This window comes from Macrobrachium rosenbergii, chromosome 25 (genome assembly GCF_040412425.1).
Source record: "Macrobrachium rosenbergii isolate ZJJX-2024 chromosome 25, ASM4041242v1, whole genome shotgun sequence".
Taxonomy (NCBI): Eukaryota; Metazoa; Arthropoda; class Malacostraca; order Decapoda; family Palaemonidae; genus Macrobrachium; species Macrobrachium rosenbergii.
Window position 1 is genome coordinate 25349376 of NC_089765.1, and position 17046 is coordinate 25366421.

The 17046-nt window shown below is 35.7% G+C and overlaps 1 protein-coding gene and 1 long non-coding RNA gene across 12 annotated transcripts in view; one reads left to right on the plus strand and one right to left on the minus strand.

Annotated features, from left to right (window-relative positions):
• LOC136852500 (uncharacterized) overlaps positions 1-17046 on the plus strand; it is a 108979-nt gene that overhangs the window by 80711 nt on the left and 11222 nt on the right. The gene's annotated exons all lie outside the window — the stretch shown is intronic.
• Positions 1-17046, minus strand: part of LOC136852496 (rabphilin-3A-like) — a 483103-nt gene that overhangs the window by 57920 nt on the left and 408137 nt on the right. For all 7 annotated transcript variants that reach the window (XM_067127163.1, XM_067127168.1, XM_067127164.1 and 4 more), the window contains 2 exons: positions 10133-10262; positions 7337-7562 (listed from right to left, as the gene is read on the minus strand). In XM_067127163.1, coding sequence (XP_066983264.1) covers positions 7337-7562; positions 10133-10262 — 356 coding nt within the window. The remainder of the gene's footprint in view (positions 1-7336; positions 7563-10132; positions 10263-17046) is intronic.

Consider the following 17046-nt stretch of genomic DNA (forward strand, 5'->3'; position numbering starts at 1 on the left):
GATATGCGATAATTATCGAAATTCTATTTTCTCTTATTTCCATCGAAAGTTCTTCACTTATGGTCTGGCTCAAAGTGCAAGACCCTGATTCACACAAGGCTGGCTTAATCTTAAACAAACAACAGCATACCCTTTTGCATAATTTTATATTACAATAATTGTTTTTTTTTATTTCATATTCCCTTCAATTTCAATAAAGTTCAGTATAATCAATGGATTACTGGATTATAAAATTTAGGGCATAGCCCAAACGCTTGGACTAAGAGTTAAAAATTTCATTCATCACTACAGTGTAGTTATGATTAAATGAAATATACAATCAAAATAACTGAAAATTGAAAGAATGAGCAACTTCAAAAACCGGGAATATAGAGACTCGCTGATAACCACTCAACAACCCTACATCAAACAGTGTCTGTTCCAAGTAAATGAATCAAGCGTATAGAAACAACAAAACTGACACAGAGGCACACAAATAAAATAATGAAGGGGGAATAGTGTGCTATACCAAACACCATGGATTTATTATGGGATTGATCACGCATTAAGGAAGTTAAGGTTAGAACACTTGCGTTATGTTACATTCATTTAACAGGACTAGGAAGGTACACGTGAACCGGAACTTTTGAGGAGACAATATGAAGCAACAGAAACTTAAGGGTAACGATGGTTGTTTTCACAGTGTGTGTTAGAATAAGACTTGGTGCATATTTAAGTTAAAGGAAACGTGAATTGCGCCATGGAACTGTATTACACAATTAATATTCTCAATTGATACATATTCCCTTATTGTACTCTACTTAGAGACATAACTCATCAAAAAGATGAGAGAGAGAGAGAGAGAGAGAGAGAGAGAGAGAGAGAGAGAGAGAGAGAGAGAGAGAGAGAGAGAGTATGCAAGGTAGGTGTTTGAGTGTGTGAAACAATGTAAGAATCCCATATACTATACTATTACTACTACTACTACCACCATCGTCTGAGTCTTCATTCATAAAGTATATGGGCGAAGTGTCTAGTAAAGTACGTCTTACCACAGTATCAGTGAGTGAGAGGGCCTTCAGTAGTGACGTTTTACTAGCCTCTATCTACGAGCCTGCTAGATTTAGCTAAGTTTCCCTTTAAATTTCTTTGATTTACTCTGATAAGTCCCTTAATTATCAACATTAGACATCACTGCACATTTTTGCCAATTAGGCTGTGGCTTCAAATAGCCATTTCCAAAATAATTTTTTCATCAGTACTTGTGTTTTCTATATTTGCACACACACACACATACATATATTGAATAAGGTCATGGGCCTGCAACCTCATCCTAAAAGACTTGGAACCAGAAAGCATCATAAATACGCCACCACCCATATAGGAGAAATGATAAACATAATATATATATATATAATATATATATAAATATATATATATATATATATATATATATATATATATATATATATATATATATATATATATGCGTTTATCATTTCTCCTATATGGGATATACACACACACACATTCGTTTATTATATAAATTGAAAAAGATATCCGCATATTTTTTGGCATGCAACAACTTGAGACCGCAGTGAACCCATTTCTCGCTGAGCGGGTTTGAGCTTAGCAATATTTCTCTTTGATCAGTCTGTGGAAAATTAGCTTTCATGTTAGGATACTAAATTTTGTATCACGTTAAAGCTTGTCAATTGTAAATTACTGGAGTGTGTTTAAAAAAGCAAAATAGAAATGAAGTTAAAACATTACGAATTGAAGATAGCTGCAATAAATATTGGCCAAAATTGGAAAAAGATTATGATGTTCTAATGAAAATGTTTTAACTATAAGATTCTGGGACTGGCCTGTGAAGTAATTTGTCATGCTCAGATGCGCATTTTTGTCTTTTAAAATTGAATAGTTGTATTTACCTGATGGGGTATATGAAATTGCTCTACTGTATATAACATGTGTGTGTATTTATACGCTAACATAATTTCAGACGACATGGGTACACTATATTGCATGTTTATCAAAAACTAGTTTTATTTATTGTACGGGAAATTATTTTCATTTTATGGCGAGGAACCAGTTCAGCGAGTAATTTTAAATTGTTTATTTTTTAAATTCATCTATGAGGCGTCACAGAACTTAACAAGTCTAGTACATATTTTGAGTCGATGCATTTGCGAAAGATCTCAATTATGTCGACATTCTTAGCGGCAAATGTACACGCTTATTTAAAACTCATAACCCCGTTTCACAACCACGGTTGTATTCACTAACAATCCCGTTTTATGTCGTCTCTCCTGATCTTGACAAAGCCATTCAACATTCTTTACCCTAATGGCCCACTATTTCTTACCGTTCCTTCCTACTTTATTTTATTCCTGGGAATTTCAACAGAATGGAAACCTGTCTCTTTTATTCAGATTTATTTCAGATAATTCTTTAAATGAACCGATAATTATTTAAAAATGAAACAACATGGTATGGGCTCTTGATTGAATAACCACTGAGTGGAAAAGAATATGATCCCCGGAGAGAGAGAGAGAGAGAGAGAGAGAGAGAGAGAGAGAGAGAGAGAGAGAGAGAGAGAGAGAGAGAGAGAAAAAATTTTCCATGACCGACACAAAAGGCAAGAGGACAATGACTTTTTCCGAGGAGCCGAATCGCATTGTATTCCTAATGCATCAAAACGGAACTGTAAAAATAGAAAGACGTATGATCAATAACTCAGATTTCTTTTTCCCCTCTTTAAAAATACACACACATACATTACATATATGTGTATATATATATATATATATATATATATATATATATATATATATATATATACATATACATATACATACATATATATGTATATATATATATATACATATAGTACAGATCAAATTGTTCATATTTAATACAAGTTAGCCCTATCCCATGTCATTAATGTACATTTAAGTGAACTTGCAAATGTATGAAACAAACGTTTCTGACAGTTAATGTTCATAATAACAAACGTTTATAAAATGCGTTTTCGTGTTTGCTTATTAAATTTTAACTTCCACTTAGAGATATCCTGGCATCGAACCTTTTCTGGCCTAGAACTCCAATCCAATCAAATGTCGAAAACATTTTTAGTTGGTCTTACAATCTCCATCTCCCAGAGGCCCTAGCCTTCGACTGAAGTATACGATCTTCTACTCGATAATTATTTTTTCAAATGTTAATCGCCTTGCAATCGGTTCCAACATCCATTAGGTCGTGAAGATTTCTTCATTCAATATTATAGTATGATTTTATCATAGAATCTAAGGCTTGCATGACTGGCTGAACAAGATTCTCAAATTATCATTGATAAAGATTCAAGTTAATTTAACCTGTTCACGAGTAATTTGCTTCCTCTGAAATTATAACTCAAAACGTGTACATTCACAAGAGCAGGCCAAGAGAGGGCCGTTAACTTGCATAGCAAGCTCACACGAAAAGACGAGTCATATATGAACAGAGAAAAGCAGAGCAAAGAGAAAGATGGAGCAATAAATAGACTGAAAAACGTAAACACATCAGCAGACATGATTATACATATAATAAAAACAGCAGTTGAGGAATAAGTAATGGAAATTAGGGCACAGGGACAAGCCGCTTGACAGTACAGTAAACTCAGTTTTTTTTACCGAGGCACATTTGCGCTCACTCGCAGGGTGCCCTTTTAGCTCGGAAAAGTTTCCTGCTAGCTGATTGGTTGCAAGTATTTGTCCGAGTAGCATCATTGTTTTCAAATAACTACCAAGCAGTGTGAATCGAAACTTATTTACTAACCTAAATTTCTCCCTCAGATATATGTTTTGTCAATAAATAATGTTAACGAATAAAAAGAGATTAGAAAGTATTGTGATGGTAAGTCTAAATTTAATAACAACACCCGCCGAAGTCAACGACAGGAGCTGGTTTTCGGATGCATGCTGCATAATTTTTTTACGTTTCACATATTTTAACACCAACTGGGATAAATTATACTAAGCATAAGAAAAACATGTTATTATAAACTTTCTTTGAATACCAGAATCTACTAAAAACATGGAATTAATAAAACTCGCTATTGGTGAAAATTTCCGGGGAGGTAAAAGGAACAGCATGTGGCTTTAGATAAAATTACCTAGATAGGCAGGCCTAGTTATTCATATGGTATCCACATGCCAGCAAATGTTGATAGGCAAGAAAACTTTTCAGATATATATAATCTTTTATAGGCTTTTGTGCTGAAGCCTTTTGTTATATCATTATGATAAATATGAAGAGGCTATTTTTTCTTTTACATAATATAATAATAATAATGTACTTCCCTTATTATGGCTTTATTTCCTGCACACATTTCAAACTAGGCCAGCCTATGTCTGTGTGTCTTACACCATTTTTTGACAATTGCAATACATTTTGCTTAACTCTTTAAGGTAAGGAGTAACGGTAAACAGTAGCTGATGCTTGATATAAGTTAGGCTAGGTGTATCTAGGCCTATGATGTAAGTCCGTATAGAAAGGGTTTGCTAATTTTGTCGTAAATGTATAGATTCTATTAATACACTATTTTCGGTTTGAGGATACTGTAGTGTTCCATAAATTGCATAAAAATCGCAATTAAACGAATTCATAAGTTCACCAAGTTACAACCGCGATACCCCTCCCTCTCCCTTCCATCCCAGCCTCGGTATTCGACAGTAGACGCCTATAGCCTACTAATCCTTAAAATGTATATGTGTATAGTACATTTTCTACTCAGTCACATATTCTTTTACTTCTCAAAATATCCGCAGAAACTCTTGTTAACCTTATATGTGCCATGAACAGAACGCAAAATAAGAAAATAAAAAGTTTTCTTATCTCGCATTGCCTGCTGTAACTTACATGAAAGAGTATAATAAAAATATATTTCTGCGAAATATATTTTTATTTGTGTGCACCTTCAAAAAGAAGCATAGGAACTATTTAATTGCAGATATAGCCATTGAAGTAATCTCAGTAACATAACACTGATTTCAACACTGTCACGTTAAGTGATGGTTTTGCGGGAACTGCTGGTTCCCCGCTTGTTCCCTTTTGTGGATTGCTGCCTCCTTACCTTCAAGTTTTTTTGTTTTGATGTTCTCGTCGGTGAGCTGCCGTTTTCTTTCGCCAGTCGGGTCTGGTAGGGCAGCAAAGGTAGCGGCAAGCAGCAGCAGGCAGTTTTTGGAGTCGACGTTGGTCTTTTTGAGCATCAAATAGCACGCCTAAAGTGGAGCACGTCGTAGAGGTGGAGTACCATGAGTAGTCTTGCTATCTTTGATGACATCAGAGGCTGTCCTGACGTCTCCATCGGGGTTTTCTGGTTGGTGGATTTTTGTCCCTGTTGCAAAGCTGAAGGCTGTCTTGGACATGGAGGACGTATGTTTGGTATTTTTTTTTTCCTGCCTGCTGTTGTTTATTTTGCCTTTTTTTTTTTTTTTTTAAACATTTTTATTTATTTTAACTTGATTTTGTTTAGTGCTGCCTTTGGTTTTTCTTGTACTTATGGTTTTTATCTTTTACCAGACCTGACTCACTTGTAAATACTTATAACTTAATTTTGTAAATAAATTAATATTAAGCTCATTATATTGTTTTTGTTGTTTTCCCCTCCTTTGTTTGTTGCATCTGCCGTCAGTCATGATGTATATTAAAAACCTGCATAACGACCCACTTGCCCATCAACAAACACTGGCAAATCAGGAAAATGCAATGACATAAATCAGGAAAATGCTGCAATGACAATCAGCTGGGATAGTTTTCCCGCCAGGCCGCCACAGGCTGTTCCTTTTACCTCCCCGGAAGTTTTCACCAATAGCGAGTTTTATTAATTCCATGTTTTTAGTAGATTTTGGTACTCAAAGAAAGTTTATAATAACATGTTTTTCTTATGCTTAGTGTAATTTATCCCAATTGGTGTTAAAATATGTGAAAAGTAAAAAAATTATGCCGCATGCATCCGAAAACAAGCTCCTGTCGTTGACTTCGGCGGGTGTTAAATTTAGACTTACCATCACAATACTTTATAATACTTTATAATCTCTTTATTCGTTAACATTATTTATTGACAAAACATATATCTGAGGGAGAAATTTAGGTTAGTAAATAAGTTTCGATTCACATTACTTGGTAATTATTTGAAAACAATGATGCTATTCGGACAAAATATTTGCAACCAATCAGCTAGCAGGAAACCTTTCCGAGCTAAAAGGGCACCCTGCGAGTGAGTGCCAATGCGCCTCGGTTAAAAAATTACAACCTCTCGGAAATGTCAAGACAGCACACCTAAAACTTGTGGGGAAAACCTTCAGAGTAGAAGACAATCTTTAGTAGTAATTTTACAGATAAAAGTTTCACAAAAATTTATGTAATAATTTGAAGATTAAAAAAATTGGCCATTCTCACTATTTTCCATCAAATCGCACAAACAACTGTGGATTATCACCTGGGAGAATCCAGTTAACAATGCCCATTGAGGTTTCTTTGCTTTTCTGCTTGGGGTCACCTGTTGCAGTCTTTATGAGACTTGGTTAATGAATTACAATTGAGGTTTCCCTTAAGAATGAGCGCTGTCATTTGGTTTAATGGCGATTATTTAGAGAAATATTCATTATTACAGCCTTTCTTTGCCTGTGTGCTGCAATGTAATTGAGTTTAGCTAGAAAGGAAATTTTCCTAATGCCCTGATAAAATGGTCATAAATAAAAATGTACTTCTCTTCCCTAAAAGTGTTTCCAAAAATTATAACAATATGGAAGTTTGTTGTTGGAGATAGTCTGAAGTTTGGACATCGAATCACATTACATACCAGAATCTGACGCTGCAATGCTAAATTTGACACATAATTGAACCAAACTGTACACAAAAGGGACCGTTCTTGTAAAGGAAACAAAAACCTTCATCTTTACAAAATACTTATGCTGTTTATAAGGGAAGAAACGTAATGAAATGCTTTCATTGGCTTCAAATGAGAAGATATATATATATATATATATATATATATATATATATATATATATATATATATATATATATATATATATATATATATATATAAAATGAAAAGCCTTACATTTTTTTCTAAAAATCTAGAGGTCTCCTTCCAGACATACCTTTGACGCCAAGATTCAAATCCAGTTAAACCTTTGACAGCCAGAGGTAAATTTATCAAAAAAACCATTGAAACCAAAAGCGTAAACTTTGTCATGCCTTTGACAACTAAAGAATTAACTTTCCAGAACTGATGGCTTTAACGACCTAGCTTGCATTCGTGGAAACAAGAAACACCTAGTAATTCAGTACAATTTTCCAGACATACCTTTGACACCAAGAGTGTGGGCCCTCCTAGGCGGGGCGCGACTCCTTTTGGTCGTACTTGGCGCCGAGGAGGGCGCGGAAGCCGGCAAGACGTGCTTAGGGATGCCACGAAAAAACCAGGCCCCACTGCGCTTCCACATCTCCCGGGTTTCTGCGCAGATTTTGCACAGCCATAGCCTCTCTCCGGTAGCGGTGGGGTTCTCAACGCCACATTTGCTACAGACTCTCTGGAATGACAGTGAAAAGAGATGGGTCATCAATGCATTTTCCCCAACATTTCGTGTTTTCTTCTGAGCGTAGATAAGGGCACTGATTTGCTCACCACATCAACCTTTGCATTACAAGAGTGTAAACATAATTCCCAGAAAGATTTCAATTTGTGAGCTGAGATAAAAAAAGGCAAAATTTGCACCATTTATTCGTGAACCAACAGCCTAAGATATGGATCTAATTCTTATATACGCAAGTGCCATGTTTAAAAATGCTCTTGCAGGCCATTGTTTTGATATATGAAAACAGCTGGATCAACTTTCACTGATCGAAAGTCTAAAACTGTCGTGCCTATAACGTGTTTTAAAGGAGGCGCAAGCTGTAAAACATGTCATAAATACGCGTCGCTAACTTATCGCTTACATAGCACAAAAAGTTTGGAAAACGATTCAACGCCCGTAAATGGAGAATGAATCTTTGGAAAATGCTTGATAATCGTATGTGCATACTCTGAAAAGAAACAGAAATCTTATTACCCAACCTAAGTAAGTTGCGGAAAAATTAGGAAAACATTTCTCGGAAATATCAAGTGAGGGGAAAAACTATTCTCAGTTTCAAAACATTTTCAATGCTCAGACCTCTTTGGATCTAACTGCGAATAAACGAGAATCTGATTAGGACTACCAGTAAATCGTTGACCTTTATTCAACCTGTTTGTGATATGTAAGCAATAAGTTACCGATATGTGTTCATGACATGTGGATGGAAAACAAGTTATCGCCGACTGAAAAGGTCAGTGACTTGAACGAGAAATAACATGGCATTGGAATAATTACATAAGTTAGTTCTATTGTCGTAATGTTAGGTTGAAAAATAAAAAGTGCTTCTGATAAGATATTAATATTCAAAGTACTTTGAGTAATTTACAATATGTCGTCTATGAATTAGAGTAAAACCACTCTACGTGTCTCCCTGCTATTTTCATAAAGTTACTAGACCGTTCGTTCCATAGGCATTTATAATAGTCAATATCTGATGTTAATGAGGAACGATTAAGATGGCGCTAATTTTGTTAGCGTATTAAATTGGGTTTGATGCGTTTCCGTTCTAAGTTTGAAGTAACTAAAGGTGGTAAAAAAAATATAAAACCGTCTCGAATTAGTTAATAGTAATAAAACTTAATGTAACCTTATCTAGATAAAAAATTACTCACTTTTCAGGACAAGTATTGCTGTGTTTAGGTAATTCTAAATAAACAGTGGAAACCTGACGAAAGAGATAATAATTATTTACTTGGCCTGTCGTTTGTTGTCGAAAACCATATATTTTCATTTTACACATACGAACATCAGAAACTGAGGTTCCCTACTTAGTAAATATTCAGCTCTTTATTCTAAGTTTTTCCCTTAATGCTGGTAGAGGTAAACTTCGTCTGCCTGACACTTGTGGACTAGCCAATTTCGATTCTATTAATATGTTAATATATGCACCTGGTTGATTGGAGGAGCAGACTAATAACCTTATTTTGGCATAAGATAACCAACCACCTACTTTTCCCCTCCCCAAGATAACCAACCACCTACTCCCCTGGACATTCACCTCCCCCCACCTAAAAAACAATGAGAGTGAAGGAAGATGAAGAACTTTAGTCCCGAAGGATGCGACAGAAGTTCTCCTAATGTAATGTGGAAGTAACTGAAACAGTGAGTTTATCAATAAATTGACCAGAGTTTAATATCCAAATTAAATGCCAGACTGCGCAACAAATAATCAGTTGAAAAGTAACTGCCAGGAAGGAAATTAACTACGCGTAATGTAAAGGGCTAATTGCAATATAAACATTATTTTTATTCCTAAATAATTTCTTTTATCATGTATCATAGACAGAATTTTATTACAGATTTCCCTCAATAAAAGACATGTAAAAAAATATTTAGAAGTAAAAAGACAATTCACAGCGGCGTAATAACAGAAAGTCTACTGCTGGAAATCGAATGAATGACCCAGAACAACTTCAAATAAAAAAAACACCACTCAAAGGGACATAATAAAACGATCATGGTATTACTTCAAGCTCTATTATCATTTATTTCTGATTAATTATTGTTTTACTTCATGTTTTGCAATTGTCTGCGTGTGGCTCCTCTCTCTCTCGAATTTTTTGTGCGTCTATCCCCGTGTCACTGCCTGAATGGCTGTCTCTCTGTCATACACTCTTTTTAATCTTTCCATCTGTCGTTTTCTCTGTTTACCTATCTTGTCTCCTGTCTATCAGTCAACTGCCTGTCAACCAGTTTCTCTTGTGTGGAGAGAGAGAGAGAGAGAGAGAGAGAGAGAGAGAGAGAGAGAGAGAGAGAGAGAGAGAGAGAGAGAGAGTCATTATTTTGATTAGGTAACCTAATCTACTCACTGTCAGAATTCTTAATCATTATTGGGCAGACCAGGCGAGAGAGAGAGAGAGATTGTTATCTTTATGAAGTAATTCATTCAATTCAGTGTCAAAAGTTCTTTATCATCATTGGGCAGACCAGGCTAGAGAGAGAGAGAGAGAGAGAGAGAGAGAGAGAGAGCGCCATCCCACACTTACCTTGTTGCAGTCGGCACACACTTGACTGGACGTCCTGAGGACAGAGAGACCTTCCCCACACAGAATGCAATTGTTGTTCCCATTTCCCTGGACGCGGTTCTTCATTGCCTCCACTCGCTCTACCAGGCGCCTGCCGAGAGAGAGAGATCGATTTACCATTTACCTGTAAGGTGTTCGTTACAGTGAATGACATTTGCATTTTATAGGTTTTTTCCGCTGGGGGATTGGGGAGGAAATTGAGTTTTATGTACGCATATATATATATATATATATATATATATATATATATATATATATATATATATATATATATATATATATATATATATATATATATATATATATATATACATATATATATATATATACACACATTAATAAACATAGTAGATACAGATATATACATACATATATATATATACATATATATATATATATATATATATATATATATATATATATATATATATATATATATATATTACAATACGGATACTTGATAATGAGGACTGCTTGTCCAAGAAAGCTTCTAACTTTTCCTGAATAAATATCTCCAGTAGATACCATCCAATGTGAATGAGGTCCTGTTAGTAATTCTACTAATGCACAGAACAATTGTGTATGTGATAAAGTTAATATACACACACATTATATATATATATATATATATATATATATATATATATATATATATATATATATATATATATATATATATATATATATATATAATAAGCATAAAAAGAACAGACAGAATTTCATTGTCAAAGATTTCATCTTTCTTTTTTTATCACTCTCTTGTTAAAAATGTTGCACCTCAAAGATGCGTTAATAAACATGGAAGTGCATAGTAATGGACTTCTGCCTCTCTGTAATGTAGTCCTGATACAGGTACTACCATTATTTATTTGCCTGGAAAACCTACGCAGTACATAGACCTCCCTACTTTATATGTGTTTTCTTGTCGCTTTTTCATTATATCTGAGTTTTGGGTTTTCGTTTTCTCTGAATGAGCCTTAATGGAGTTTCAACATACCGAAGTGCGCAGGAAAGCTTTCACTGACAGGGAAAGGGTTAAAAAATGTAAGGGAAAGTGAAAGTGGGAACGAGCAGCAACATCATCACAGGGACACCGCGAGGATGTCTTGCGTGTTATTTCTGAATAAAAAAGTCCTTACGTAATCATAACAATGAGACTGAAAGTAGTTGTGATGAGTTTATTAAACCAGGTGAGACAAGTGAAGATGATGTTACACGCAGTGGGAGAGGAAGGGAAGAAGACTGACTGATATGTTTTAGACAACGCCAGCTGATCAAATACCCATACCAGACGTCCTTCATGGTCATGCCTGTGGAGGTTGGATTACGGGCCAAAAGCCCCCCACCAGATAGATCTCTTGCAATATACTAATGTACCCAGCATAACTATTCTTGTATCCAACGACATTAGGCTTTATAAAGCTCTTTGTCGCCTGGGAACTTTTGCAAATCTTATGGAAGAGACAAATCTTTATGCCAAGCATTGTTAGCAAATAAAAAAAGAGAGCTGCTACAAATGGTCAGACTGTAACCCCACCGATATAGCCTGAGGATTTAGATGGACATCTTCAAACACTCTCAAGAATATAATTATGCATCGGGATAGAAAAGAAGTTAACAGAAATCCTGTTTTTTAGCAAACAACTAAGCAAATATTTGCACGCTTACAGTTGGGTGGTAATACCGACTGATAACACGAACAGGTTATTAATTTTCTGTTCTTTGTTGGAATTCATACGTAGGCACCGTTGTACGCTGTCTGTCATAGCAAAAGACTTGTTATTAGATGAGACATACAGCCATGCAAAGGGTGCCTATCAATCATGCATGATCGTAAGACATACAGCCATGCAAAGGGTGCCTATCAATCATGCATGATCGTAAGAAGTCTAAAATATATGGCATATATTAAGAACACCTGCCAGGGTTTCCTTTGGGGAAACTTTACGTACAAGCACTCGCAACCGATGATCCGTAAGGCAAGCGTTAACTCTGAAGCTGCCAAAATGGCCCTAGGAGGTTACGTCTTTCCTCTAAGCAAGGATAAGGAAATTCGTAGGTCAGGTTGGATTGGGTTGGAACCGGCTAGGGTTTACTAGGGGGCTCAGGTGGGGAGACAGCGATTTTGTTATTTCACCTCAGGATGTTATTGGGTCTAGGGTCTGTATAGTTTCTACTCTTGCAACCCTCCGGTCCCCCATCAGAGTCTGCGACGTTCTAGCTTGCCCCAAAGGAGCTAGTGCGACAAAATGGCTAGTATTATAATAACTAGTGCCAAAATCGCTATTGTGACAAAATAGCTAGTAGTATATTTTAGCTGGTACTGAAAGAGCTGTTAACCCAAATAGCTAATTTAAAATCAAAACTGAAACGTCAAAAGATATTTTACTCTTACCATTATATTTTAGTAGGTATTTCATTATGTGAGCACTTGTTATCAAGTTCTGAAGTCCATCGTTAATTTCTTTAGTTCTCTTTTTGACAGGTGCTTGCTGTCCACTGATATACGCATTTAGATTACTTCTCTGGAAAACTTCCTCTTTCCGAATTCCCCGAAGAAAACGCCATACGGTTGGATGAACAGAGTCAAACATTGCCTGAATAGCACGATGCTATCCCTTTGGCTTATTATTTGCCCTTATATCATTTTGTGTTCTTTGCCGAACATTCCAGAATTCCATGGGTAGTATGGGTGTTCTCCTTTCTCTTCTCTGGCGTCTCCCAATGTTTGTTTCTTCAAAATAGTCATACAGGGGTTGAATTTCTTCATCCAATTGCAAAAATTCGGTGTTCATTTAGCTCTTCAGGAGTATCTGTCACTTGATCAGGATTAAGGAACGCCAAGGCTGCAAGCATCTTGCAGTAAAGAGGCTGTTGGCATCAGATACATAGCTATTTGTTAATCCAGTGTTCTGTATCTTTCTCCATATTGACTGGGAAATATGAAAGAAGCATCCGTTTATATTTTCATTGGGAAATACTTTCATGAAAGCATTAATAGCAGGTTTTTCAAAATCTAATGTTACGTTTTCAGGGTTACAATCTGGACGCTGGTCTTTCAGAATCTTAAATGCTCTTTCATATGTTAACCGAGTTTTATTTGACATCAAAATATAAACACAAGCAAAACGGATTGTATATAATTGATAAAACAATTTAGGTACAACTTTGAAAGTACCATCGCACATCCAGACTTTCGAATTGGCAAGTTGATCGAGCGTTAGTTCAAATATAATTATTCGCTTTGAATCACTAACTACATCACTTAGTAAGAAGGGCTCCATAGTTCCATTTATGGCAACTGTTTTAAATTCTTCAGGAAGTATTAATTCATCAACTGATGTAGGGTCACAAAGGTAATCATTTTTGCAACGTTTTCGTTGAATGCGTTTCTGGAGAGCCCTTTTTTTAGGAACACTTGCCATTGCTTCGTCGTCCAGCTCTTGTACTGCACTGGCAATTCTTCGTGGCGGTACACTAGAATTTGAGGCTTCTTCATTCATTTTACTTAAAGCAGTTCTTACATTCTGCCGTGCAGGATCTCGAGCAGGATTATGTTCTTGTCCAAGTGTTACATCAAAATTTTCTTTGCAGTTCAACTGAGTTTTCAGTGTACCTCAACAGTCTATAATTACACATCTCCAGTTCTGGGTTGTTTTGTTTGTTATGTTTTTACGATACAAAAATCCTTCGTAGCTAACCATATCACTTCCTGTCTGGGACTTGATGACGTTCATTGCGATGGGTGAAATATTGGTAATGTATTTCTGCTAAAATAAGTTGAAAGAAAATGAATTGAACCATTTTAACACTTAAAACACAAACTACAGTTTCTTGAAATTACCCACTTTGGTTAAAGCTCTTTCAGTGCCAGCGTAAATGTAGTACAAGCTATTTTGTCACAATAGCGATTTTGGCACACGTTATTATAATACTAGCCATTTTGTCGCACTAGTTCAATTGTACTAGCTCTTTTGGGACAAGTTGTTTAGGGGCGCACCGCCTCCTCCAGTGCCCACCTAACTCTACAACCATGCCAGGGCACCAGATATTTTATGTTTGGTTGGGATGTAATGGTGTAATGCCGCATTTATCTTTGTTTTTAGGTAAAAAGTTTTTTGGGTTATGAAATTTTCTTCTTGAAGTAAATAATTTTAAATCTGTAGTACATTTTTTTACCACTGCTGTTAGCACAAGTCATTTGAGTTTTTTTTTTCTACCCATAAATATTATTTTCCTAGCGCGGGTCCTCTTAATTTGTCAGACTGGTACGGATGGTGGAAGATACAAAACGAGTCCTTTGCTCACACAGCATGAGCCAAAAAAAGTAAACCACAGGGCTAAGAGTCGAAAAATTCATGCTTTATATAAAAATTTGAAAATCATTAAAATTAGTATGATTTTATCCAGCAATGCTTACCCCGGCACTGAATATAATACAGGGGCCGTTATCCCATTGTAACCTCACTCTTTGAAGTCTACTTTTGTGGGTGACTGTGCCTTAAGCCTCCTGGAAGCTGGGCAGATTATGTGTCATAGACTCGTTGTTTTACCAAACAATGATCTCATCTAAACTAGCGGCCATCCTGCACTAAGAACAATAGTTTACTTCGAATTGCACTATAAAATATAAATTACCTAGAATTTGAGAAATAACTTCACTTCGCTTCACAGTGTAAGTAAATTTAATGATAAGAAATTCTTAAAGCAGAGTTCATTGACCACTTTAGGCTTAACTCGTTTATGTAACGGAACTGCTTCATTTTCCAATCAAAAGCCCCTTCCATTTTCATCAACTTTACCCCTGAACGAGGAAAATCCTCTATTTATGCTTTCCTGTCAGGTACCCCCCTAGACAGGCCCATACCGTTTCCCCGAAGCTCTGTTTTCTAAATGAAGTGGCCTCGTCAGAACGGGGCCATTTTAATCATCTTCCTTTTAGCGAACTCATTCTCTCCGGACAACGTTGATCCCCCAGGTATTAAAAACATTCACTCCACTTCTCCTGCATACGATACAGAGTCCATATATCTCTGTATCGTTCCACAAAAATTTCGAATTCACGCTACACCAAGTTGAAAATTTTCCACATGATTTTGCAATAAATTTATGTCCACACAAGCACATTACTCCGACGCACAAAGATTTCACGTTTCGACGAGATTTTCCAATATATAAATCAATGAATAAATGCATATATTTTCATTTACAGTTGCTCTATTTCGGCATGATTTGGTAATTAAATGAACGTTAAAATAAATAGTTTTATAAATCAATCAATGAATACGAAATTCTCCATACAGTTGGTATATTTTTCCATTAAATAGAAAATCCTGGGGAAGAATGATCACAGTATTCTACAAATGGAGTAAGTAAACAAAAAATAAGTAAAATAATACAAGGGAAATGGTATGGAAGAATAAACACTGTATGTTCGAGTATCTCCTACTTACCGATAAGCTTAAAATAAAACAGGAATACTAGAATATGACAGTTAGGATGGCCATATCTTGCTCCATATTACTAGAAATAAAATACCAATCTTTATGAGTAAAAATAACGCCATATGTCATAATACTGGATATGAAGAGAATATCGAAGTTAAAACGATAAAAGGGTTCTCTCTCTCTCTTCCTTGATGCTTTTGTTTTTAAGAGTCTCATTGTTAGAGTGGCCAATCCCGTGACCTTGACACGAGCGTTTGGCATACCTCTTTTTCACATACCTCTTCACGCTCCTTCCATTGTATCATAAGTGCCAGAGAGCGCGCGCGTACACAGACACACTTAAATACACAAACGCACACATATATTTATATATGCCATGTGTACTCTTATATTCTTTCTGTGCGTAACTGCAAATTCATAATACTTTTCCCAATATAAATTCCAGAAAACTATCGTTGTCACGCATTCACACACGGAAGTAATTTATAACTTATGCATACACAGGCGTGTGTGTATATATATACAGTATATATATATATATATATATATATATATATATATATATATATATATATATATATATATATATATATATAGATATACAGTATATATATATGTATATATATGTGTACACACACAGGAAAGTGAAAGTACATACACACACACACACCCACGGTGGAAGAATGGAAATGGTTGATTCGCACAGGAATTTCGTAGGGTGAGGGAAGAGGTGAGTCACAGAAGAGGTGAAGCAAGAAAAGTACCAAGAGAACTGAGTTGTCTGTGAAAGCCAAGGTGGGAATGAACGAAGGGCTTGTTTATTGCGACAACTCTCCTTTATGGAAGTGAAGTGTGGACAATGAATACAATGGAATAAAAGAGTTTTATTGTGAGATGAAATGGTTCGTAAATTATTTGGTGTAAGAAGAATTGAAAGGGGTGCAATGTACAGATGTGTTAAAGTGGTGAAAAAGTTAGCGAAAGTGAAAGTACAGATGAGAGTATTTTGAAATGGGTCGATTATGTTGAAAGAATGGGTTATGATGGGAGGGTGGCAAGAATGCATAATTCAGAAGTGTTGGGGAAAGAAAAAATTAGAAGTGTTGGATAAATGGGGTGATAAAGGTACTGGAAAAGAAGAGTTTTCATATCCAGGAAGCACGAGAATGTGGGCAAGATAGGGGTAAAAGGTGCAGTGTACGTAGTTGAATTCAATGCACCACTGACGAAAATTCTGTGTAACTATTTGTGGCTGGTATTGTTGTTCAAATTTAACTGTATGGGGTTTATTTACGATTTGGCGTTGAAGTATGAATATGGCAGTGATTCTGGTTAGTTCGTTTTCTCGAGTGAAGGAAATGAGGAAATGATAAGATTTTAATTTTCTCAGTAAAATGGAAACATTTTCAAGTTACCTTTGCTTTTTCA